The sequence below is a fragment of the Drosophila simulans genome, chromosome 3R (assembly GCF_016746395.2).
Source record: "Drosophila simulans strain w501 chromosome 3R, Prin_Dsim_3.1, whole genome shotgun sequence".
NCBI classification, from domain to species: domain Eukaryota; kingdom Metazoa; phylum Arthropoda; class Insecta; order Diptera; family Drosophilidae; genus Drosophila; species Drosophila simulans.
Genome location: NC_052523.2, coordinates 25945731 through 25968692, shown reverse-complemented (window position 1 = coordinate 25968692; position 22962 = coordinate 25945731). Strand labels below are relative to the sequence as shown.

Sequence of the window (22962 nt, the reverse complement as noted above, 5' to 3'; positions counted from 1 at the left end):
CAGAACAATTGAGCCAATATCGTTATATTGGCATTGAAAGCGGCTCAGATCGATGGGATCAGCCAAATATGATAATTTGCGCAGATCTTGTTCCTCGAAATGTCAAAGCATCTAATTATAGCAAACTCATATTCATATGGCACACAAACTGCTAGGCAAGATTAAGCCATGTGCTAACTGGCCATTAGCGGAGTATCTTCATGGCATGGGAGGCTGCCATCTCTTCATCACAACTCAGTGGAGGAGAAAGTGCAAGGGTTTTCAGCAGATGTACGTCATTAGCTCGTTTTACTGTTTGCTAACAAGCCAGATGGGTCTTAGCTCCTCTTTTGGCCAAATCCACATCCCACTGGGCTGGGCTTTTAATTAAGGCTTAGCTTCTTTCGTTATTATAAAGAGGCAGTTTCTTGCTAAATTTATTCTGGGTTCTTGGATTACCATAATGTCTGTGCTCTTCCGGCTTCGTCATCACTTTTACGATTCGAATGTCCCATTTTCGCGATAATTTGAGTCGTTGGCCGATCGGCTTACATGTCAAGTTCGAAAAACAAAGTGCCAACTGTTTCAATTCGCTGCTCTAACAGGAAGTTTTGCGATTATGAACAAGTTGGTTAGGAGCTTGTAAGGTGTATTTCATTTTAGCCATTTATGCTGACATTTAACAAAAGTGTAGTTCAGTGACCCAAAGTTACACGCTGCCAAGAGGGATTTGCTTGTGATTCTGCAAAATGGTTTTGGTAGTAGCCAGCTATATGCTGATATGCTCCATGAGTACCGGATATGAAGGTACCAGGCGAAATGTGTCAGCCAAAACTGTAAGGTTTCGCATTGACCATGCGCAAAAGCTCGAATTGCTGGCTGAGCCAGTTTAAAATCAGTTCGCCTTCCTGAGAATTTTCGATTGCACAAACGAGACAGGTGCAGCATAAGCAAAATAATATGTGTGCATAGCAAATATCGTTTCGAAAATGCTTTATTTCAGCCGTATTGCCAACAGTTGCAGACTAGATTTTATAGGCTCCTGGCTTAACTTCTTTGAGGAAAAGTTAAGTGGAAAAGCGCAACAAGTCATTGAACGAGTAAAAAACATGCAACCTGCTGGCATTAAAAAATATTACGTTATCAGCGCAAAAAGCGAATGAACTAATAAAGGCAAATAATAAACCGCCCGGTTTCAAATTACTTCACTTGGCAGAGCTCCACTTCTGCCCGTAAGCAGCTCAGTCTTATTGCAATTATAATTTTTAATTTCTTTTATTGCCGCCAATTTCATTTATGAAAGCCAAGTCCCAGTCCCAACTGCATTGTTCTGCCCCTCACATGCTCTCGTTTTGTCTTCCATGGCCGGCGAAATCATTCCTGCTCCGCTTAATTGCTCCGCCAGTACTCCACTCTGCACACTGCATGCCACATTCCTATTCCTGGCCAGCAGTTCCGAGCTGCAATTCGATTTGGGACCAATGCGCACCAAATAACCAAAAGATTCCTAGCTGCCGGACCGACCGAACAATCACTTTGCCCAGATCAGTTTCGGCCAGGCCAGAACATATATACATACATATGTGTGTGTATAAACATATATACACAGATGGCAGGGCGAGTGTGTGTGCACAGTTGCGGTCAGCTGAAAAGTTCGGAGCGGATGGCGGATCTATGGATCTATAGGGTGGAAATTCAATCCGGTCTCGGCGAGAACGGGCAGCACATCTCCTGGATGCTCACGTTATGTGGCTTCCCACCTAAGTAAGTATTTGCAGGGAAAGAAAATATGACTTATGATGGATAATTTATTGATAGCTCACATAGAATTTATATGTACAGAAGGACAAATTGTATCACTAAGATACAATATTACCATTACCATAAATACCATTAACTAGCTAGTTCAATTTGTAAGTTTTGTATAAGCAGTGGGACTTGAACCCGGGACCAGTGATTTTTGTACCACTACCCATTTATATGGTAAAGGTAAAGGTATGTAACTAATTGTTTTCAGTGCACATACCGGAGTTGCTAGCTTCCTGACCGCAGCTGTACCCGTCCCGCAGCCAGGCCATTAACATTGCTTAATTGAATTAGATTCCGAATGCAGATTATGAGTACCATCGCATGCTCACTCCGGGACAAAGCGAGTAGAGTATAGAACGAATTACGCCGCCACTTCCACTTCCCAGGCTCCAGCAATCCACTCCATTCCGAGCAAACCCAGCCCAACTGCGATCCCATCCCGAGCCCGATCCCGTCCAGCTGCCATGCAAATAAGTGCGCTCAAATGCCCGCTTATAGGGCATAAAATACAGATTTGAAGTAATATCCAGCCCTTGCAATATGCACATATACATAGTTCAGTGAACCCCCAGATCTAATTAGCCAAAGTTTTCGTACAAAAGCGGTTTCTGTAATCTAATTCGATGGCGTCAGCGGCACTTTGCGGACCACGAAGCATTTCTGCGGCCAAAAACGAGCAGATACTTGTACATTCGATTGCACTGGCTGGCTAGCTGGCTAACTGACTGGCTGGCTGGAGTGTGCAGCATTGGACCATTGGTATTAAAGGCCAACAATTGTGGCATGTCCTAGTGACAGCCTCGCCACAATTGCACCAATGCACCAGTGCACAAAACAGCCAGCCAGCAGCCACCAGCGACTTGGAGTCGAGCGTCGTGCTGGAAACGTAGGAGCTGCTGGTTCATTAGTTATGCATTAAGCATACGATATGTTGTACAAGCCGGCTGCAATGGCCAAAAGGGTACATGGCCTGGCTGATTGCTTTGGCAACGAGGTGTTGTAATGGAAAAGGGTGTTCGCGGGACCTCTCCACTCAAGTGTTTCCGAGCTATTGAAGAGTGTGTGCTCCAAATAATTCTGGTGTGGTAAGAGGAGCTTAGGACAAGTGACAAGTGCAATCTTATAGCTAAATTAGAATGTTATTGATTGAATAACTCCATTCAGATCGATTCAAGTGTAGCCACGTTTCGGTGGCCCCGGCGGAGGAGGCACCTTTCCTGTTTTCCCGCACTGGGCTGCTGCAGTCAATCTTTTTGTGGGATGTCCAGCTCCCTGTTAACTGCGTGCAATTCGTGGGGGTTCGTATGTCGCTTAAAAATTTTAATTGCCTTTGCGTGTTTAGAAAACTTACACGTACGTATGTTCTGCGTAGTTTAGCAGCTGACCAAATGCCACGCCGGCTTTCTAGTCGCTCCAGGGGATTTGTGTCCGCAGCAGCATATCGCAGGCCATTTTCACACTTCTCCGCACGATCGCCAATGCTTATCGATGTGGATTAAGGCTGCTGCTAGTTTACCGGCCAATTATTACTACATCCATTACTACTAACGCTTTCCGCACGACCCAACTGGACGGGATGGGCTTTCGAATAAAACAAGGGAGTGGGATTGCTCTAACATGGGATTTAATTTAATCTAGAAAAGTGAAAGTGACTTCTTGTTATACAAAATGTATCAAATCATACTGCTAGCCTAGGATTTTCCTATGGTAACAACCCTGAAACGGAAATGACGTTACTCGGAAAACGCTCTATATATACCCATGGGGAAGCTCACCAAAGTGGCCTCTCAAACGCATGGCGATGGCTTTCGGGCAGCCGGCACCACAATCGAGTCGCCGTCTTCAGCAGATCGGTGGTGGCCATCTCGGTATGCTTCCTTTGGAACTTGCGCAGGAAGTGGATATAGGCCACTGCCGAGCCCATGTGATTGAGGCTGCGCATGTTTTGCTGAGGCCTTGGCTTCCCTCGCTGTTGATTCTTTGCGGACTTGCACGAGGTCTTCGATCTGGACAATCTCCTCTCTGATTCCCTGCTCCGAGCGTATGGAGACTGTCTTTGGCAAGACCTTTGCTGTCCTCCGGCGGCATCGCTTTTCAAATCACAGGCCACTTTCTGTGCTGGGCCCTTGAAAACGACCGTCGGCGGCTTCTTTTAAATATACGTTTTGGATAAATCCTTATGGGCTATATGTATATCCGATTTACCTTGCTCTTGAAAGCTTCCTTCTCAGCCGAAGACAGCTGGGTCCACTGCTTAGCCGCGTAATGCACCATGTCCTGTGGAGAGAGTCCGTAAAAGCGTTTCTTGTACTCGGTCATAAAGTTGAGGTAGCCATTGTTGGTGATGCGCGCCACTTTCTGGCGCTTGTAAGTGGGGGGACAATATGTTCGATGTCTCTTTTGCCCCATTCTTTTAATTTTGTGCAGACTTTGAATTTCCCAATTTCCCCAAATGCTCCAGTTACTGTTTGCACTCGAATTTTGACTGAAACGATGTTCGAAAGCCTGACTAGAAACTCTCAGTTTTAGTTTTGAATAATTTTTAACTACAAAAACTAAATTTATGTATGTTAGTACATGAAGTACCTATGAAGTCGTGAGCAAATCAAGTTCATTTTGGAGAACTAAATGACGGGCTGCAGGTACTCTTAAAGCCTAAGAAGTCGTGAGCAAATCAAGTTCATATTGAAGGACTAAATTGGAGTTACTCTACAGCACGGTGTCAAGCAATCGTGTGTATTTAACTCGTATACAGCAAGATCAGTGTTTGTAAAATTGTTTTTTGAAAAAGAATTTTGATGATGGCTTCTTATGAAGCGGTTAGCACTGCCGCTCTGATTCACCTCGTGTTCCGGATATCGATAAGCCCTTGGCCACCTAAAGATATCTGTTCACCTGCTCCGAATTTGGGCGCTTGGATCTTCACGTTCGCCCTCCTGCTGCTGGCCACCGATGTGAAGATGTATCCGAATGGTTTCCCACACTTGCCGTACATCATTCAGTTCCTTGTGGAGACGGTCGGATCCCTGTTCATCGTCGAGCTCGCCACATCCGTCGTGTGGTGCGGCTTGGAGAGCATGACCCACCAGCTGACCAGGTTGCTACTTTTATTCTGGGGAATGGACGGTGACACTTACCAGGCGCTGGAGTACTGGATCCTTTTGGTTCCCACCACGGCTGTGGCCAGCATCTTCCTGTACATTATGATGAGGGCGATTATAAGTGAGGACTTGATCTATGGAAAGCCACAGGTTACGGTGCATCTGAACAAGGAAGTCGTCAGAGACATGGTCAGCAAGTGCCGGCGAAAACGTAGAAAGAATATATAACTGTTCATTCATTCGCGTATCAGTATTTTAGAACGTAAATTGTTCGTGTAATTAAAATGAATATTTCAATTATACTTTTTGATCACATCTTTTCAAATTCAAAAAGTCGTTAATTCTTTTTAGCGGTTACTGCACTTTAACCGGTTGGATATTAGCAGCACTTAAAAAAACGTTGCCTAATACTATTGTTTTCGATAACCACAGCACACCAGTTTGGTTGGCGCCCAATTAATCGATGAATCCAGATAAGAAAAAGCTTTCGAATAGTTCAACACTTGATTTTAAATAATATAATTGGAATTCGATGATGATAACACAAGCTGTACAAATATATTCGAGCGCCTTACCATAACAGAAGCCACACTTCCTATAGGGATCATTCTTCATTAGTTTCACTCAATAATATATATATATGTGATTTTAATATTAAAGCTTGTGGACCTGAGTCTAATAAAAAAATCATTTTATATCAACTTAACATCAGAAACCGCATAATTCAGCTACATTTTTATACATAAAATCATTTTTATTCGAAGCCGATGTCACTTCGATAAATATCGCCAATATCATCGATGCATCGATGTGCCGTGACATCACTAATATGAACAGCTGAACAACAATAATCATATTTGGTTAAAAACAATTATGCGAATAAACGCAGCCGCCTTATAGCGCCCGTGCCACACCCCCTGCGATGCGAACAGGCGACCACGCCAAGGTGTCGCCACGAATCCTGCAAGCAAGGAGAACCCAAGCCAAGAGTCCGGAGTCCCCAGTACGGAGCACCCAGAAATTCCGGGCAGAAACCCAATAAAAACATGTCTACGGAGGAGCATGTGTGGCGAGCGCACGTCGTGCGGCGCTTACGCGAGCGGAATCGCAAGGAGTGCGACAACTTCAAGGAGATCATCGAGCAAAGTAAGCATCTGGGTCGCCAGCGAAGTCACAGTTGGCTGGCCCCACATCGCACCAGTTAACCTCCGATCCGAATAAACTTAGAACTTCATGGTCACACGCATTAATTGCCCGCATCTCTTGCAGACAACCGACTGATTGACCATGTGGCGCAGCTGAAGGCGGACAACCTGAAGATCTCCGTCGAAAACGAGCAGCTCCGCAGCGCTGTGTCAACAGGTGGCACCGGCTCCAACGTGGCCATCGCCACCCTCGAAAAGAAGCTGCTCAGCCAGCAGGAGGAGCTCACAGAGCTACACAAGCGCAAGGGCGAGAACTCCCAGATGATCGTGGACCTCAACCAGAAGGTTGAACAGCAGAGGATCATCATTTCCGAGAAGGAGCACAGGTAGCTGTCCAGGCTGTTTCTCATTTCGAATACGCCAAAAAAGTTTTAAAAACAAATGTACCTAGAATGACGATTTACGGAACAGAACTGAGAAAAAGCCTTTTGTGATTTTAATAGCCCATACAACCGGTTGTTTATCGCACCCTTGATTTCCAATTTTAAATTATAATTCTGCAGCGTAGAGAATGACTAATTATTTGGAGCATAAACCTTAATCTCGGCGAGATTACAAATGAAAATGCCTACTAATACATATATTTATTTTAGCCTCGTCGAACAGCAAACGAACAACAACCGATTGCGCGCGGAGGTGCAGCTACTTCACTCGAGTTTGGAGGAACTCAAGAAGCTGAACAACACCATGCTGGACGAACATACGGCGCTTCAATTGGCATTTAGCTCCCTCGAGGAAAAGTTGAGGGGAGTGCAAGTAAGTTGTCCGGATTATTAACACTATTCCTACTGAACCAGAACGCCTTTGTTTCATTTGTCTATGAGCAGTACACAAAGTAAATTCTTCGTAGCGTATAAATTGGGAAAGTAAATTAAATTTTTGTAAGTTGAAGTATTCCTACCTAAGTCAGTGACCCAATGAAATGACGGGAGATTCGCTATTCACTATCTTCTCTATTTTGCTTTGCCATTCAAAAAGTTGTCAGAATATAGGACCATTAATTTTTGTTTTATGGGCCATTTAAAAGCACTTATACCACAACGATAGACAAATCCCAAGGGGATTTTTTGCTGATCAACTGTGTGTTACTCATTGATTGCTAATTAAATCTTCAAAACTGTTTATTCAAAATAGCGTATAGAATATCATTTTATTGGTACTTATCGAGGCTTCCGAGTCCCATTTAGCAAGTCTATTTCTACGGTATGGGGTCGGTTCGATAAATACATTGCAGATGGCTCGAATCGCTATGCCTCGTCGTCTGCAGACGCGAAAAGCTTGCTATCTTTCCGATTTCGATCCAGTAGCACATTAGCGTTCAACGCGGAAAACACGAAAAACACGACGGCGCCAGAGATTTGCATATATCCCAAATATGAAAAAGCGTCTACTAAAAAGCTTTTCGTTCTCTTGCAATTCACAGGATGAAAATCGGCGTCTACTGGAGCGACTTATGCAATACAAGTCAAAGGATGCCGACAAGTTGAACGAGGAAAACGAGAGCATAATTAGGTACGTTCCATTCAGTATGATACCATTGTGACCCTATTATCATGAAAAACATAACTTATATTACTTATCTCTTCGATCATTAATGTACATGTATATAAATGCATTTTCGTAACTAGATAGATAGGTACTAGGTACGCAGATACACATAAAATGGTTAATCGCGCAGCTTATCTAATGCTTATAAAAGAGTGATAAAAATTCCATGTAAACCATTGACAAATACACACCAAATAAACGGAGTCCCTGTGGATTAGGCAGCTTTTTGCTTTAATGTTTCACCAGGCACATAATTCATTAAGAACTACGAACAGGATCGTTTGAACCAATATGATATGTCATTACCTACAAAAAAACTACTTAGAAGGAAGGAAGATTTAATTCCGTAATGTCAAAATGTCAAAATATTTAATTAATTTTAATCAGGGAACATGAGAATCCTTCGTAGCTTCGTTGAGTTCCAGGGCATGTATACTAGGTTATTATCTTAACTCCCGATTAGAGATTGCAGTGCCCATCCACCCGACCGCTGATCACCCACCCAGTTGTGTTAATAAACCACTTATTGCCCACCCACCCAACGTCATGCAAGTTAACCGAAAAATACGGAGCACGGGAACTACCAAATCGCAAAGGTTTACGGAAACTACACGAATGCATGTAATCGATATTGACCTACATACATATGTCTTACTAACCACTTAACAAGTCGCCAAGGAGTAGAACGGACCATTTAGACGAATCTAATCGACTGTGTCACTCATTCTGATTTGCTCCTTTTATTTGGTTTAATATAAATGTATAACCGTTTTTAAACATATCTAGAAAAAGACTGCCGTCAATTTTCAGGAAACGTTCGGCTAAACTGAAACGTGACCTAGAAGACGCGGTCCGTGAGCCCAGCTCGTCCAGCAACGCAGCCTCCTCGCCCGGCGCCGCATCCTTGCAGCGCAACTCCAGTCCCGCCCAGTTCGTTGGCGGCCTCATCGGCGACGAGGACTTCGACGAGGCCGCGATAAATGGCGCCATGGAGGCCATAGGTCTCGATGATAATGAATATATTAGCGCTCGTTTTACAGCAGGCGAGATCGCCGAGAACTCGCGGGCTTCCATCGACACCCTGAAGGCCACGGGCTACCTGGGCCAGGCCAATCCCACCAAGATCCTCATGAAGTTCGAGGCCCACGAGAACGAGTCGCACGCGGTGCGCTGGAGTCCCGTGGAGCGCATGGTGGCCACCGGTGGCGCTGATCGCAAAGTCAAACTTTGGGACATTGGCAAAAGTGAGTCAGCAGTCGCAAGTTGTTTATTACACCCATAAATAATCATATTGCATATATTTGGAATGGTGCCGTTTTAGATTCCACCGAACCACGTGCAGTTCTAAGCGGGAGCAGTGCTGGGATTAACTCCGTAGATTTCGATTCGACAGGCGCCTACATCCTGGGCACCTCCAATGACTACGGAGCCAGAGTATGGACAGTGATGGACAATCGCTTAAGAGTGAGTAAAACCATTGCGTAAACACTCTAATTTGAATAGAAAAAGAAATTATACTACCCTCCCGGCACTTGTTCTATACCCACAAAACCAAAACGCATTTTATAAAATCATATAGGAGGGAAAACACTTTCCACTTTCGTCATCCAGTCTAGACGCCAGATATTTTCTATGATAACATAAGTGTGCGATTTGTGGACGCGATTGCAGGCTGAACTTTTGTACTAACTCACTCGTCTACCCCATTCAATTCCACGAGGCATTAGGTTTTTAACTTCTGTATATAATAAACATGGGGAATAATAATTTTAAGAAGCCATTCTCGTTCCCGCGATGAGTGTGCTCCAGAATGGTCATAACAAGACTTTCATTTTCCTCCCTGGCTGCGCTAAGCAGATTAAGAAACCGACTTCTTTGATGCCTTGATTTATAAAGAATTTCTCAGCCCTCGTGATGGTTCTCGTTTCGCCGTTTTGTTTACTCAAGTTGGAACGTACATACATATAGCCACACATTCATAGCAATGTCAATGTTTATAAATAAATTTTGCATGTTTGCCGCTTTCTAACTCGGAAAAAGGCGAAAGGCAAACAAGTAAACATTACAGAGACGCGGATGGCAAACAAAAGTGTTTACTGATATAGTAAATACAGCACTTCAACTATGATATACTCGTATGTGTACCGAGGTGGTGGACCCGTGAGGTTCATCTTGGGAAGGATTGGAGAAATGGTTTCATGCCTGGGCAAGATTTCGTAGAAATTTAATGGTAACTGCTGGAAGAGAATTCTTTCAGCCACTGAGTTTCAGCGCGCTAAGCGAACTTAAAATTAAGAAATAAGCGATTGTTAATTGGAGCCTAAAGAAAAGTATAGCAAAGTGGTCTACCCAGTTCTTGCTACCCATATTGCAACATTTAAGTGCGTTTATCGCACGAATCGATTTCAATTGGCGGTCATAAATAAGAGTTGTCTTTGAGTGCCACGCGGGGAAACTGGCCATTGGCCATTGGCAGTTGGCAGTTGGCCTGAATTGCAGTGGAATAATCTTAGCTGGCCCAAGGTTCATCTCTCGCCTGGTCAGGCCAGATCCGCAACTTCATCCATTTATGCTGCACATCGTCAACATGCGAATGAACATACAAGTGCGGTTCTTCCTGCTTTTCTCCGCCAGCTACAGCTCCAGCTCCAGCTGCATCCCGATCCCCCCAGCGGATCCCCAACCCGATCCCCATCCCCATCCCCATCCGTGTGATACACCGACTCTTCGCTTCTAACTGGTATTTCTGGATTGACATTTAAACGGTTCTTTTGCGCACAACTGGAAAAACTGTAACTGAAGAATAGCGCCGCCGATCTGCAGCATTGAAATGAGCACACTGACTTGTACGGCCTCTGGCCACAATGCGATCAAACCGAAATGGCCAACTGATTATCATCATTAATATTAGCCACTTTTTACGATTCACACACCGTAATCGCCGGAAGTTTATGCGGGCGATATTCCATTAATCAGCGCGTAGCACCTGCTGCTGAAAGCTGCGAAGCGATTTGCATAACTCAATCAATCATAAGTCGGAATATATTAGCCAAAATAATGTGATCGCTTGTTTACATCGATCGATATGCCTTGTAAACAATAGAGCAAGTAAGCTGTTTATGCCAACGATGTATTCAAAATGTTTTCCAACTCGGAAGCAATATTTATATCTATTGATCAGCCATGTTTCCAACTGGGAACATCAGACATTCAGCGAATTCGGGTCGAATGGCAATCAGTTTTGGGGCTTAAAAGACTTAATTTGATTGGACATTAATCCAATTGAATCAATCGCTCGTTCAGCTGCTCACAGGTGTTGCTGTGATTTATGCTGCTGCTGTTGCATTAGACTACGGCCATAAGTCATGCATTGGAAATGTTTTGCTAATTTATGGCTTGGAAAAGAGGACATTTCCACCTTTGCCACCACGCAAGCATTCCGATCAAATGCGGAGTAGCCTGCAGTTCGGTTTCAAACTCACCGGTTTGCGGACAACACGTTTTCGAAGCCAAATCAACCGCTCGCCAGGCACCTCAAATAAGACGTTTTAAGAGAACGTTTCAATCCATGTTATTAGCTGCAAACCGGCTAAGATGAGCTCGACTGGGCTCTTTGTTCGCGCCGAAGACGCTCTTGCCATCCAATTCTTCGCTCTCGAACTCTCCACTTCTCGGCCGCAAGCTACGGCCAAACATGTTTGAGCCACCGCCGCTGCGAGGTGGAGGCACTGGTCCGCGATCCCAGCGATCACACGGCGCGTACATTGACCGTTCGACTTGACCGGTTGCCGGTCGAGAATCGGACTCGGATGCTCTTCGCTGGCTGGGCTGCTGGCCGAGAGAAAGAGCGAGCGACTGCACCTATAAGGGCAGCGCCATGGAACGGCTTTTACCAAGCAATTAGTAAAAGACTTTTATTATTTATTTAATAGTTTTAGCGGCTGCCTTCAAATGCCTTCCAAGGGCTCGGCAGCCATTGGTTGTCAGCTGCTGCGATTTATAGTGCGATTTATAGTGCTCTTCCCAGCGCCAAAGTATTTCAAATAGCAGATTTAAGTATGTAGCTGCATGCAGCTTCCGCCGAATGTCATAAATCAACAATTTCGCTGATACGCAGGAAGTCTTTTTATCTTATCTCGTTTCTTGTTTCCACCATTAGGCATCTCGCCTTGGAGATAAATAATCGGCAGTTTACAGTTCTCAAAGCGGGAATCCGCGCTCCACAGTGGTGTCAATGACACGGGTTCAGGTGGCTCCAAGATGACGGAGTGGCACTTCGAAATATGTCCCACCATGCGACGACCTATGTCAATGAATTTTCCGCGGCAGTTATGCGTGGTGTTTTTAGATCCTGGTTTATAACGCCGTAATTAAATGTCTGTGGTCGCTTTAATGTCTGTGGACACTTTTTAATTGCACGCCGCGTTCTAGTGAAAGATACTTGGCCCGGCTAATTAGCCGGTTTCCAGGTGAAGAGAGGGTATGCCCGCAGAGGTGTTGGCGGGCGGTCTGCTGGCCCGAGTTACTCATTTAATGGTTCTTTCGCTGCCCGCCAAGATGCTGGGTCGGGATCTCTCTGTAATGCCTGCCCTATAACGTAACTCCGCACTAACTGTTTGTCTCGATCTCTCCGCCACTGAAGCACACGCTGACGGGTCACAGCGGCAAGGTAATGGCCGCTAAGTACGTCCAGGAGCCCATCAAAGTGGTGACCGGTAGCCACGATCGCACTCTGAAGATCTGGGATCTGCGCAGCATCGCCTGCATAGAGACGAAGTTCGCCGGCTCCAGCTGCAATGATCTCGTCACCACCGACAGCCTCGGATCAACGATCATCAGCGGGCACTACGATAAGAAGATCCGGTTCTGGGACATACGCACCGAGAAGCAGGCGGACGACGTCTTAATGCCGGCCAAGATCACCTCCCTGGATTTGTCAAAAGGCGAGTGCTGAGTGCTAGCTGATCTGGCATGCCATCCTAATCCCTACTACAACATGTTAATTCCACAGATTGCAATTACCTCATATGCTCTGTAAGAGACGATACTATTAAACTGTTAGATTTACGCAAGAACCAAGTTATATCCACGTTTACGTAAGTGTGCGCCAGCCAGCCAGCCAATATGACTATATTGCCTTTATATAACTTTATACACTTTTTTCACCATTGCAATCACCCATAGAAACGAACACTTTAAGATCAGCTGTGATTTTGCTCGAGCTTCTTTCAACTCGAGCGGCCTGAAGATCGCTTGTGGATCGGCGGATGGCGCTATATACATTTGGAATGTGAATGGGTTCCTGGAAGCCACACTCAAGGGACACAGGTGGGTAGTAAAAGTTTAGTGATGCCTGGCGGGCCTGGTTGGCTTGGTTGGCCTGGCCATAGCATCCAGGTGAAGTGCTTACTTCATTATGGCCGAGTGCTCGGCCCATCCTTGTTGGCTTAATTGCGATTAATCCTTGAATGCTACGATCTCTGCTCCCATTTAACAGCACCGCCGTAAACGCGGTCAGTTGGAGTCCCAACAACAACCTGCTGGCCTCCGTGGGAAAGAACAAGCGCTGCACCATCTACTCGGAGTCATAGCCCTAATGTTGCCATACACGTCACTCGAGTCAGTCGGATGCAATCCAATTCCGAAACTGAAACGCTTAAGAAGTCAGAGCAGTGCTGCAATCTGCTGTACATAGTAAATTCGGTCGACGTTTTAACAACCTTACTTGATTATTTTATTTATACGTGAATCGGATATAGTATGCAAATTGTATCAATTCATATAGTGTTAGTCTTAGTACATGTTTTCCTATTGTAAAAATAAACACACATGCATATTGGGTTGCATATACGAGCAATCTAAGCAAATGACTCGCCTCTGAATAGAAATTAAATTGGGGCAACCCAATAATTCCGCTGAGTGGCCTTCATAGCAGCTCTTGGCTGCACGGAAACCAGTTGCCTCAAGCGACATTACTCGTCGTATGTGCTCTTCCTGCAGCACCACCTGTCTTTTGGCCATAAAGCTGCAGAGGAGACCGGAGACCGGAGACCGCGCCGATTTCAGACAATAATGCTCAGCCAGAAAAAGTCTTATGCATCCTTCGAACGTGATGCATTTTAATTTCTGCATAACTATATATGTGATCAATTCTCGGCACGAATGCTGCTGTTTTGGAGCTGTGCTGATCTCCACTGTGGTGTGCCATTGGTGTGCCAGCAGAAAACACATCCAATTATTTCGTGTGCTGACGGAGCACAATCGACACTGGGGAATCTCTAATTGAGCGAGGAAAATGGCCACGGCACCATCATTACAAATCTAACGTACATTCATTTTTATCGCCTTGCATGCATGCCTTAATTAAGAATCTTTCCAGATTATGCCTGAAAAACAACTACAGCTTGGCGTTAAGTACCGCCAGCGATCTGGAATCTCGTGGCGCTCCCAAGTACTGCCACCACTCGAGGTAGTGTCGTTGAAGGCGCATTGCCAAGTAAATTAATTGTGAGGAGAGGCATCCAGTCGCCTGGAGGAGCCAGCCCATCCAGCCCAGCCGACTAGAGTGACGGGCAGACGTTCGGACTTGGACAGGAGTCACTTTCCCGTATGCGAGAGCGCTCCTCCAGCAGATAAAGATACAAATCTGCACGAAGCCTGTTTCCTGTTCTGCTGAGGGTGCATTTATTTGCATGATTCACACAAGCGCTCAGCCTAACGATACTTGTACAGCTGCTGTATGGATCTTCGTACAGGTGTACATCATGCATACTCCATACTCCATACTCCATACTCCACACTCCAAACTCCATAATGAAGACGGGACGCGTCGAGTTGCTGGGAAAAGTTGAGAAAACAAGCACGACATTTGGACCTTCTGCCCACATCGAAAAGTGAATCGCTGGCTTCCCTGACTGGCCTCTGCGCCGAGGATCGGGACTCGTGCATTTTGGGCGACTCTAAGTGAGCATGTTCCTGGAAGCCCTCGACTCGCGTTTACAGTTGGATGCATTCTCAGTACCATCGAGGTATAAATAATAATTCGCAGGTGTCTGCATTCCACTGCCTGCGATTCGCACAATTCGTTATGCGTGGGTAAATGGCTGCTAGACTCCCAGATCAGACCAGCTCATCCATTCCCATTCCATCCATTCATATGCTGCTCCAGATGCAGGCAATCAAAATGATAATGTTTCCCCTTTTGTTCCACCGATAGAAAGTTTATTTCCATATATGAAAGCCAAATTTCAGATATGTTTACTGCATGAGCAATTTGTTCATTTGGTTCATTTCACTAGTGACGAAGCGCACCTCACCCCGAAATAAGCACACAGCGTGGGTAGTTCATTAAAAATCTTAAGTTTATTAATAATAATAAGATGAGTTCGTTCCGTACAATTAGAGGGGAAATGCAAACAGCAAACTGCTGTCACTGATATGCAATAAATTATAGTGCTTAACTAGGCTAGTCGCATTCGATACTGGAAAGGGGGGAGGGGGGAGTTATGGTGGTTTGTTCGAAGGGTAATGTAATATGCATTAGTTTTTACAAATGCCAACCAGTCGACTTCCGAAGTCGCAAAAGGAGTTCAAGGAACCCACGGGCTGTCGAACTTCCTTTGCAAGTAGGGAACGTGATCCGTTGGGGGAGTACTCAAACCCAAGACGCCGTGGCTGCCATGCAAGCAATCTGAATTCCACCGAGCAAGACACGCAGATTTGAATCTCGTTTTCATTTCATTTTCTCTAAAATCGTGCACTGACTAGATAAGGCAAATATAGCGGATGTTGTATCAGGACGACGGGTATTCGGATATTCGGATATTCGTGAATATTCGGATGGATATTCGTGAATATTCGTAAATGTTGATTGCACCTTGTGAAGCTTAGACGTCTATGTAGATTAATGGGCATATGGAGTTGCTTAGTAGGAGTGCTGGTACGGCTGCAGCTTCTGGCGGCGTTGGTAGCAGTACGTCCAGATCGCGATCACGGCCAGCTGGGTCAGCAGGAAAATGGTGGCAGCCGTGATAAGACCTAGTGACGCGGAGAGAGAGTGGGAGAGAGCAGAGTGGTTATTAGTATATTAGGCCACTAATCCGGTCATCTGCCAGCTGGCAAAGTGGTTCTTTAAGACGCGGTTTACGACCAGCCAGCAAGTGCTTAAAGCTTACCAATGGCGTTAACGCAGAATCCGTGACCCTCCTCGTTGGCAGTGAATGTGGTCTCGTTGCCGTCGTAAAAGTCTCCGCTTTCCTGCTTATCTTGCTTGAATCCGAACTTATCCGTAATCTGAATGGACTGAACCAGCAGCATGTCGCTGGGGGCGGACTTCTTTGAAGTGTCGATGTCGCGACGTGGTCTTGGATGATCATCTGTGTGCGAACAGGTTGTGGAAAGTTATAGCAAGAGAAGATAGATGAGACTCTCAGATGATCTGTGATCTCACCTGTGGTGTTGAGCGATCTGCGTTTCCGGCCGTAGGACAACAAGGACCTGAACTCGCCGCTGGTGTCCTCCTGCTCGCACTGGACGGGCTCGCAGCTGGGCATGCAGGGCGTGACCAAGGCGCGGAACTGGACCACCTCGCTGGAGGGGAACTTGAAGGCGTCGAAGTTGGAGAGCAGCATCTTGCCGGAAACCGATCCCTTGTAAATGGGACCCATTATGAAGTGGTCGGTCGGGCAGCCATTCGAATCGATTAAGGTAATTTCCGAGTTGTCCACGCCATCCATGGCCACCAGCTCCCGAATGAAGATCTCGTAGGGGCTCTGCTCGTCGACGATCTCGAACTTGAGGGCCAGCGGGTCGCCCACCTCGGCGGAGCGCATCATGTCCGAGCCGTCGCGCGAGGTAATCCGCATGATGACGTTGGGCGACTCCACAATTACCTCCTCGGACAGGGCCGGCATGATGTCGCCGCGCACATCCAGGTCGACGCCATTGCTCACCGACTTGTTGGTCAGGTCGTACTGACAGGCCAAGGCCAGGCCCAGATCGGAGGATGTCACAATCATGTCGTGGTGCTGGATAATTATATCGTTCACATAGCGCCCGGCGGTGCTCTGGCGCACATTGCACTCCAGATCGTGGTAGTTCATGCGCAGCTCGAAGTCCAGCGCGCTCTTCACGTCCACCGAGCAGGACTTGGGCGATCCCTTGGCGTACACCTTGCCGTTGAAGAGCTTGGAGGTGCGGATGCGTGCCAGCATGTCCCCGCCGCCGCACTCGATGGTCACATTGTAGCAGGAAGTCAGTTCATAGGTCGACGCCTCGGGCACCTCCAGGAAGGGCTCCTGCACATCCGCCAAGGTGGCACGACTGTGATGGGATAATCTGCACACCATGTCACCCGTGTCGTTGTAGTCGTACGAGTGGCACCTGAGTTGGATGGAAATGGCGAGGATGGTGTGATATGATATCGCCTTCAATCAAATAGTCTAATTGGCAGACCCAAAGGGGCTACTCCCCTGAAATCCCCCGGGATCAGGGAGAGCTGCTTATAATTGGACCTGTTACTGACCTATATGGCGAGTTGAGGCACAGTTCCCGGCACTCGTCAATGCTGCTGACTTCTTGGTAAACCGAGTCCACCGTCTTCAGTATGCGACCAGGTAGACGTTTGAATTCGCAGAGCTTGTTGGGTTCATCGACACAGTGATTTTCAAGGTAATCCGACCCTTCGTTCACCTGGAAGGCCTGGGAGCCGGCCAGAGTCAGGCGATCCAGCTCGCTCAGCTCGCAAGCTCCCGAGGTGCGATCGTAGTTGGCAGATCTGCAGGGGACATACATAGTTGAATATGGAATAATCGGTTCGGGTTGGGGGTTGGAGTTTTCTGCTTCACTTGACTTTGTTGAGGGTGGAGTTCGGGTGTTTGGCCTGTACTGCTGGGAGCTACACCTACCTGCATGTGAAGTCGTTCTCGCCGAGGCAGAGTTCAAAGCACTCGCGTCTTGACGCCACCGACACGGTACGCTTAACTTCCGTCTTGAGCTTGTAGTTCTGAACACGATCGACGTACCAGGCTCGGGAGCAGGGCTTCACGGCCAGGCATGATTTTTGGGCATAGATAGTGAATACGGGGAACTGCGACTTTGTCAGGGCACCTTCGTAATGATTGTGATTAAGTCGCGGGCTGGTTTGTTTAGCGGCGTAAGTAGCTTACCCGGTAATTGATCAGCATGTGCCGAGAAGAGCACGCAAAGCCCGGTCTCGTAGTTCACTGACTGGCAGGTTTTGTTCTTCCTACAGGTGTCCAAGCAATCAGTGAGCATTAGCGTGCCCGGCTGCGAGTCCATCAGCTTCTCGGGCGCCGAGAACACGTATCTGGCGAAGGACTTGTCAGTTGAGCAGCCATTACGGTAGGGTAGCAAGCACCCGTCTATACTTACCCTGTCACAATCTCAAAGCCCACCAGCTCGGGATTGCAGTCCACGGGAGCATTGTCGTAGTAGATGCTGTCCTCCTCGGAGCCCAGCGAGCTGGACGAATCCGAGGCGGCCGGCAAGTCGAAGCCCGAGTTGCGGGTCTCCACGTTTTCCGCGGGCCTCTCAGTCCTATTGATTTCGGTGGCGGCTTCCTTGGCGCCGGGCCACTCCGTCTTGTCTTCAATCTCCTCGGAGGCAATCACCTTACTGGCATTCGGAGCTGCGACAGTCACCGATTCCGCGGCCTGTCGTCGGATTCGCAGGTGCTCCTTGGCCGTGGCCGCACTGTACAGCATTAGGGCCAGGAAGAGGTGTCGCAGTAGGTTTATCTTGGCCATCTTTAGAGTATCTATCACTGGGCCTGCAAGAAACAAGCGGTTGCTGAGTATCTAAAGATACGAGGTGCGAGGGCTGTTACTTAAGATACTTTATCTATCCTCAAACTTTCCAAACCCCCCTGAGTTCTGAACCAATAACTGCAAATGTTTATAGAACATCTTAGATAAGCAAACATTGTATTGGCCCATAATCGTAAGGCATAACGCTAAGCTTTATTTATAAAGCGCGCCAAATTGACTACGCAGGCGCACTGACTCAATCTCCTCAAATTAATTTGTTTGCCATAAGGCGTAACGCGAATTACGAAGTCGCAGAAACAATATCACGGCCAGTTACTCCACTCTACTCCACTCCATTCTATCCAGTCGGATCGGATCCATTCCGTTGGGGAAACGGAGCTCACGTCGATGACCCCGTGCACTATTCACCAGATTCGCCACTATTCTCGATCCCCTGATTTTTTCTGGTCCGCTGAGCTAAACTCTTGCGCAACAGCCAAGTTAATGGGCATCGCTTATGATTGACGGTTGCGCTGGGGAGACCATCAAGGGGTCATGAGCTCTAATTTTTCGCCAAGTACCATGTAGAACTTGTTTCGCCAGAACCTCAGGAACCCGAAGGAACCTCAGGAACTGAAGGAACATCAGGAACCCGTAAGGAATGGACAATTTGGAAAATTATTAATACAAATACTTGCGAGGCGGGACAACAATTCAATTATAGAAAAGAATATTATTACGAAAGGGAATACATTTGGCTTTCGAGCCGCGTAATTGCCATTGGCGAGTATCTCGTTAGGAACCCACTTGAAGCATGACTTATTACCATGATAACTGTATTAAGAGATATATGTACATAGTTCCAGGCTGGCTAGCTGCACAGTTATTCCATCAGAGTTCTCATGAATACCCATGTGTGCAGAAACATCGGTGGGTAATAGATACGGATAGGATGGCATACGGATTCGGATAGCTGGTATGTAGGAAACGCATGACTGCCGACGCACCAGACACACTAATCCGCTGTGGCGACGTTCCGACGTTCCACCCAAAACCGAGCTGCTCCATTCTTTCGAGATGATATTTAGAAACATACCGTTAATTCACCGGGTGATTCATGATTCATAAACCCTGCAGCGGTCAAAACGAGCCGTACTTAATTAGAGATAAAATGCTTGAAAGACTTTTGAATTCTGCTTTATGTTTTTCCTTTCCTCCGTGGATTCTGGCCCGGAATGGCATGAATACGAATATGTCGGGGTCCGGTGCACATGACCATACAGCGTTCGGCATTCGGCATTCGGCAGTGCCATGTAAAGAATGGCCACTCAGGAAGCTGCATTATAACGAGTCCATGACCATGTTATTGTACAAAAATCTTGTAGAAAGCGGCAGAAGAATTGGGTCAATGATTATCGTCAAAAGCTGTTTCTGCCGACCATAGACACATGCATGTACCTGGCTACATGGCTACATAGCTAGTTGGGTATGGGTGCTGCGCCCGCAGCGATCAGGTCGAGCCCCAACCCAATCCCAGTCCCAAACCGAAACCGAAACCCAACCGGTATCCAGTGGGTATGGGGCATCGACATGAACACCCCAAGGAAACAGCGCCGCCTAACTGTGTCGCTGATCACAATCGATTAGTGCGAACAGTCGTTTATTGCCCAAATTACTGTTAAATGCTCGTAGTTTCTGCGGGGCCAAGAATGCGGGGCCCCACTAAGCGTTCTCCCAACCACAGTGGGTTGCGGCTACTGCGAGGTCTACAAAAAGGAAAATGGGGGATAGGCCAACTATGCGTGGATGGGCAGTAAGAGTAGGGAGTGCTGAAGGACCTTGGAACTCCTCTTTACTAACTAGAGAAATGGGTTAGTCATCATAGTCTGCATGGTACTTTCAAATTGGTAAGAAAGGTGGGGCGAGATTAGATGAATCCACCTTGCCAAAACAGACTTTTTATAACAATAACTAAGTGTAAAGAATACTTCTCTTCAATATGCCGCTTTGTGCATATGCTACTACTATCTAGATCAATCAATCAGTCGACCAAACACATCACAATAACGCTTTTGGGTTCACTGTTTTGGGCCAATCAGCACTTGTTAACTGTTTAGCACTTTCGAACTTTTTCTTTTATTTAACTGCCTTTGTTTCTGCGACCTTACAGCGCTTTTGGGCTTTTTTTATGTCGAAGAGCGTCTACACCCCTTCTGACCGACTTCGGCTCCATTCACATTCAGCCCAATTCCAGGTGCATGATGTAATTAAACGATCTGCCAAGCGTCAATAGAAATCCGATCTTCGAGAGGGACCGCGCCAAAGGTAAAAACTTTCACCATTCTGAATGTGTTAATGACTTCATTTCTCCGGTGACTAAAGCCTGCCAAAATTTTAACGGCAGGTATCACACTGTTAGATTAATTTCCCATTTGCCGAAACTTCGAATGTGGCCAATTTGGGATTCGTGGGATAATCACGGGACCGCTAGCGAACTACTGTGCTAATTTCCAGCTCTTAGGATTCACTGACTCTGAGATTTCTGCCAATATGCGTGAGTATCTCAGAATTTGGCCAAGAAGTAGGCATCCGTCGGTGGGGAACTCCCCTTCCAGGACGGACATCCTAATGTTTTGACGGAAGCCACAGACTGGCTGCAGAACCTTGAAGAATTGTGAGGAATGGCGAAGAATCGCGAAGAACGTATATGTAACTGGGGCTGCAGTCTTTTGAGTCTTTTGCATTCTGCACAGTTTTTCTCAGCTTGCTGCGTTTTTGCAGTTCACTTTTTCAGAATGATTGTCTCCGTTTTTCAACGCTGGCTTAGGCATAGTCATCCGTCAGTCCGATCACTGCCGTTTAAGTAAACCGGTTAACGTTTTTTGTTCAGATTTTTCTTAGTTATTCCTCAGTCGGTGCATCGGGTCTGCATCTGCTGAGTAGCGGTTCGATCGGAGGTGGAAGAAGCGCAGCTCTGTTCCCACACCATTACTCGTGATGTGAGGCATCCCAACTTCTTCGTTTCAATGTCCATATTCATAGTCATATCCATATCCATATCGCCAAACAATTACCTAATTAACAAGTTCGTTGCCTGAGTCTTTCCCGAATTTCAGCCTAGTCACACTGAGACAAAACACTTTCGCAGCCCAAGATCTTTCGCAGTGGGAACAAGGGAGCACCGAACTTGACCATTCGATGGTCGCCGCAGAACTGAAGTCTTCCACGCCGCCGAGTGACTTGTTATAAAAATTAGATAAAGAAGTTCTGGGAGCAGCTTGGCTGGCGAAGAAAGAGAGAAGGCGCGCGAGAGCGGGACGCAGTTCGTCGTGGAAGTGGAATTCTTGCAAAAGAAAGTCTCGGGGCGATGGATGTGGATGATGCTCGCAGACGAGAGAACCTCAAACATAAAGAAATTGTTAGCATGGTAAACACACTCGTGCTTGGTGATGGCGATGGCGATGGTGAGGTATCACCTGTGGCGGGATCTCTACACTCCGAACTCGAACGTGTTGGGGATGCAACCATGGTGATTGCGGTCAACGATCGAGAACAATGTGCACCTGTCTGCGCTCTTTGGCTCTCTTTGGGCCTGTTCTTAACATGGGTAACATAAAGTTGGCATTATGGCTCCTCGAATAATTTTCTTATGGGCCTGTTAGCGCCCAGGGCCGCCAGAAAAGCCGCGCGTAACAATGGGTTTTGGCTTATAACTGTCGCTTGCGTTTTTACTATTTTTCACTTTCACTAATGAGAAGTGAGGAGTTGGGAGTGAGGAAGGTACGTACGCAGGTGCCGCGTGAAATCGCTCGTCACCCATTTTCTCCCATTCTAGCCTAATCGGCTTAGGCCAAATCCACCATAACAATTTGTGTGGGCTTAGGTTCGGTGTTTACTTTTACTCTATTTCGACTAGCCCCCATCCCCATCCCACTGGCTGGAGATCAGTGATATCTGCCGATCTCGAATAGCCCACTTTATTGGCGGGGACAGCGCTTTCGACGTGGATATGCCAGTATGCCAGACCAGCGCTAGAATGGCCCATCAAACGGTGTTTGATTTCCAAATTTATGGGTCAAGCCAATGCAAATCAGTTGCCGAGAGTCCATTCGCCGAGAAACGGGTCGTGCTTTGATAACAAATTGGGCAAACAATAGATGAGTGGAGGCCAGATTTGGCCATTAATGCTATTCAAGAGATATACATTTGTAAACAGCGAGAAGAATCGGACCGAAGAAAGCCCTAGTTATTGAAAGATGATTCATGGCAGATGCGAGGCCACTTACCCTTGGAGCACCTCCAGCTACCAAGTATTCCCTAATTTGATCCATAAGTCCATTCTTTCCTGGCATTTGAACTATTTTGAACTTCAATTAGTCCGGCTCCTAATAACTGACGGCACGAACGGGGTTTAGTTACATATATATTCTGGCTGTCGGCGAAGCTGAAATCTTCTTTTCAAGACAGTTGCGAGATAAACGAAACCTCTTCCTAATTACAAAGTAATGGGCACTTATTGAAATGCTTTTTCTCATTATTTTTCACGTTCTTCCG

The 22962-nt window shown here is 46.6% G+C and overlaps 4 protein-coding genes across 8 annotated transcripts; 2 read left to right on the top strand and 2 right to left on the bottom strand.

The window, feature by feature from the left end:
- Nucleotides 1-3395: 3395 nt before the first annotated feature.
- On the bottom strand, nt 3396-4307 carry LOC6730114 (protamine-like protein 99C). Of its 2 annotated transcripts, none has more exons than XM_002105371.4 (3): nt 3994-4307; nt 3564-3937; nt 3396-3504 (listed from the first exon to the last, which is right to left on the bottom strand). In XM_002105371.4, the coding sequence occupies exons 1-3, from the start codon at nt 4195-4197 to the stop codon at nt 3480-3482; spliced, it is 603 nt and encodes a 200-aa protein (XP_002105407.1). In that variant the 5' UTR covers nt 4198-4307; the 3' UTR covers nt 3396-3479. The 2 variants fall into 2 exon arrangements, with proteins under 2 accessions (XP_002105407.1, XP_016036875.1); XM_016177796.3 differs by having other exon boundaries at nt 3564-3934; nt 3994-4297.
- Nucleotides 4308-4490: 183 nt separating this feature from the next.
- Nucleotides 4491-5222, top strand: LOC6730113. The gene has a single exon (XM_002105370.4). It carries the CDS (start codon nt 4587-4589, stop codon nt 5115-5117), a length of 531 nt encoding a protein of 176 aa, XP_002105406.2. The 5' UTR covers nt 4491-4586; the 3' UTR covers nt 5118-5222.
- Nucleotides 5223-5675: 453 nt separating this feature from the next.
- On the top strand, nt 5676-13512 carry LOC6730112 (autophagy-related protein 16). 4 transcript variants are annotated; one of them, XM_016174364.2, is made up of 10 exons: nt 5676-6035; nt 6159-6420; nt 6688-6850; nt 7518-7606; nt 8453-8886; nt 8964-9106; nt 12285-12585; nt 12654-12738; nt 12827-12970; nt 13140-13512. In XM_016174364.2, exons 1-10 carry the CDS (start codon nt 5936-5938, stop codon nt 13231-13233), a joined length of 1815 nt encoding a protein of 604 aa, XP_016036874.1. In that variant the 5' UTR covers nt 5676-5935; the 3' UTR covers nt 13234-13512. The 4 variants fall into 4 exon arrangements, with proteins under 4 accessions (XP_016036874.1, XP_016036871.1, XP_016036873.1 ...); XM_016174361.2 differs by having other exon boundaries at nt 8429-8886; XM_016174363.3 differs by lacking the exons at nt 5676-6035; nt 6159-6420; nt 6688-6850 and adding an exon at nt 6854-6975.
- A 1473-nt stretch (nt 13513-14985) lies between these two features.
- Nucleotides 14986-21652, bottom strand: LOC6730111. The gene is made up of 8 exons (XM_016177795.3): nt 21483-21652; nt 18035-18431; nt 17809-17969; nt 17548-17749; nt 17166-17417; nt 16092-17023; nt 15817-16017; nt 14986-15679 (listed from the first exon to the last, which is right to left on the bottom strand). Exons 2-8 carry the CDS (start codon nt 18406-18408, stop codon nt 15567-15569), a joined length of 2235 nt encoding a protein of 744 aa, XP_016036870.1. The 5' UTR covers nt 18409-18431; nt 21483-21652; the 3' UTR covers nt 14986-15566.
- Nucleotides 21653-22962: the final 1310 nt, after the last annotated feature.

Excerpts from the sequence above, each read along its gene's own strand:
- LOC6730112 (XM_016174361.2), top strand. The coding sequence starts at position 5,936 with ATGTCTACGGAGGAGCATGTGTGGCGAGCGCACGTCGTGCGGCGCTTA. Across the intron at positions 6,851-7,517 it reads AAAAGTTGAGGGGAGTGCAA|GATGAAAATCGGCGTCTACT; the intron begins GTAAGTTGTCCG and ends TGCAATTCACAG. Across the intron at positions 8,887-8,963 it reads ACTTTGGGACATTGGCAAAA|ATTCCACCGAACCACGTGCA; the intron begins GTGAGTCAGCAG and ends GTGCCGTTTTAG.
- LOC6730114 (XM_002105371.4), bottom strand. The coding sequence starts at position 4,197 with ATGGGGCAAAAGAGACATCGAACATATTGTCCCCCCACTTACAAGCGC. Across the intron at positions 3,938-3,993 it reads AGGAAGCTTTCAAGAGCAAG|AAGCCGCCGACGGTCGTTTT; the intron begins GTAAATCGGATA and ends TATATTTAAAAG. Across the intron at positions 3,505-3,563 it reads GCGTTTGAGAGGCCACTTTG|GGTTGTTACCATAGGAAAAT; the intron begins GTGAGCTTCCCC and ends TTTCCGTTTCAG.
- LOC6730113 (XM_002105370.4), top strand. The coding sequence starts at position 4,587 with ATGATGGCTTCTTATGAAGCGGTTAGCACTGCCGCTCTGATTCACCTC.
- LOC6730111 (XM_016177795.3), bottom strand. The coding sequence starts at position 18,408 with ATGGCCAAGATAAACCTACTGCGACACCTCTTCCTGGCCCTAATGCTG. Across the intron at positions 17,418-17,547 it reads GAGAACGACTTCACATGCAG|ATCTGCCAACTACGATCGCA; the intron begins GTAGGTGTAGCT and ends TGTCCCCTGCAG. Across the intron at positions 15,680-15,816 it reads ATTCTGCGTTAACGCCATTG|GTCTTATCACGGCTGCCACC; the intron begins GTAAGCTTTAAG and ends CCGCGTCACTAG.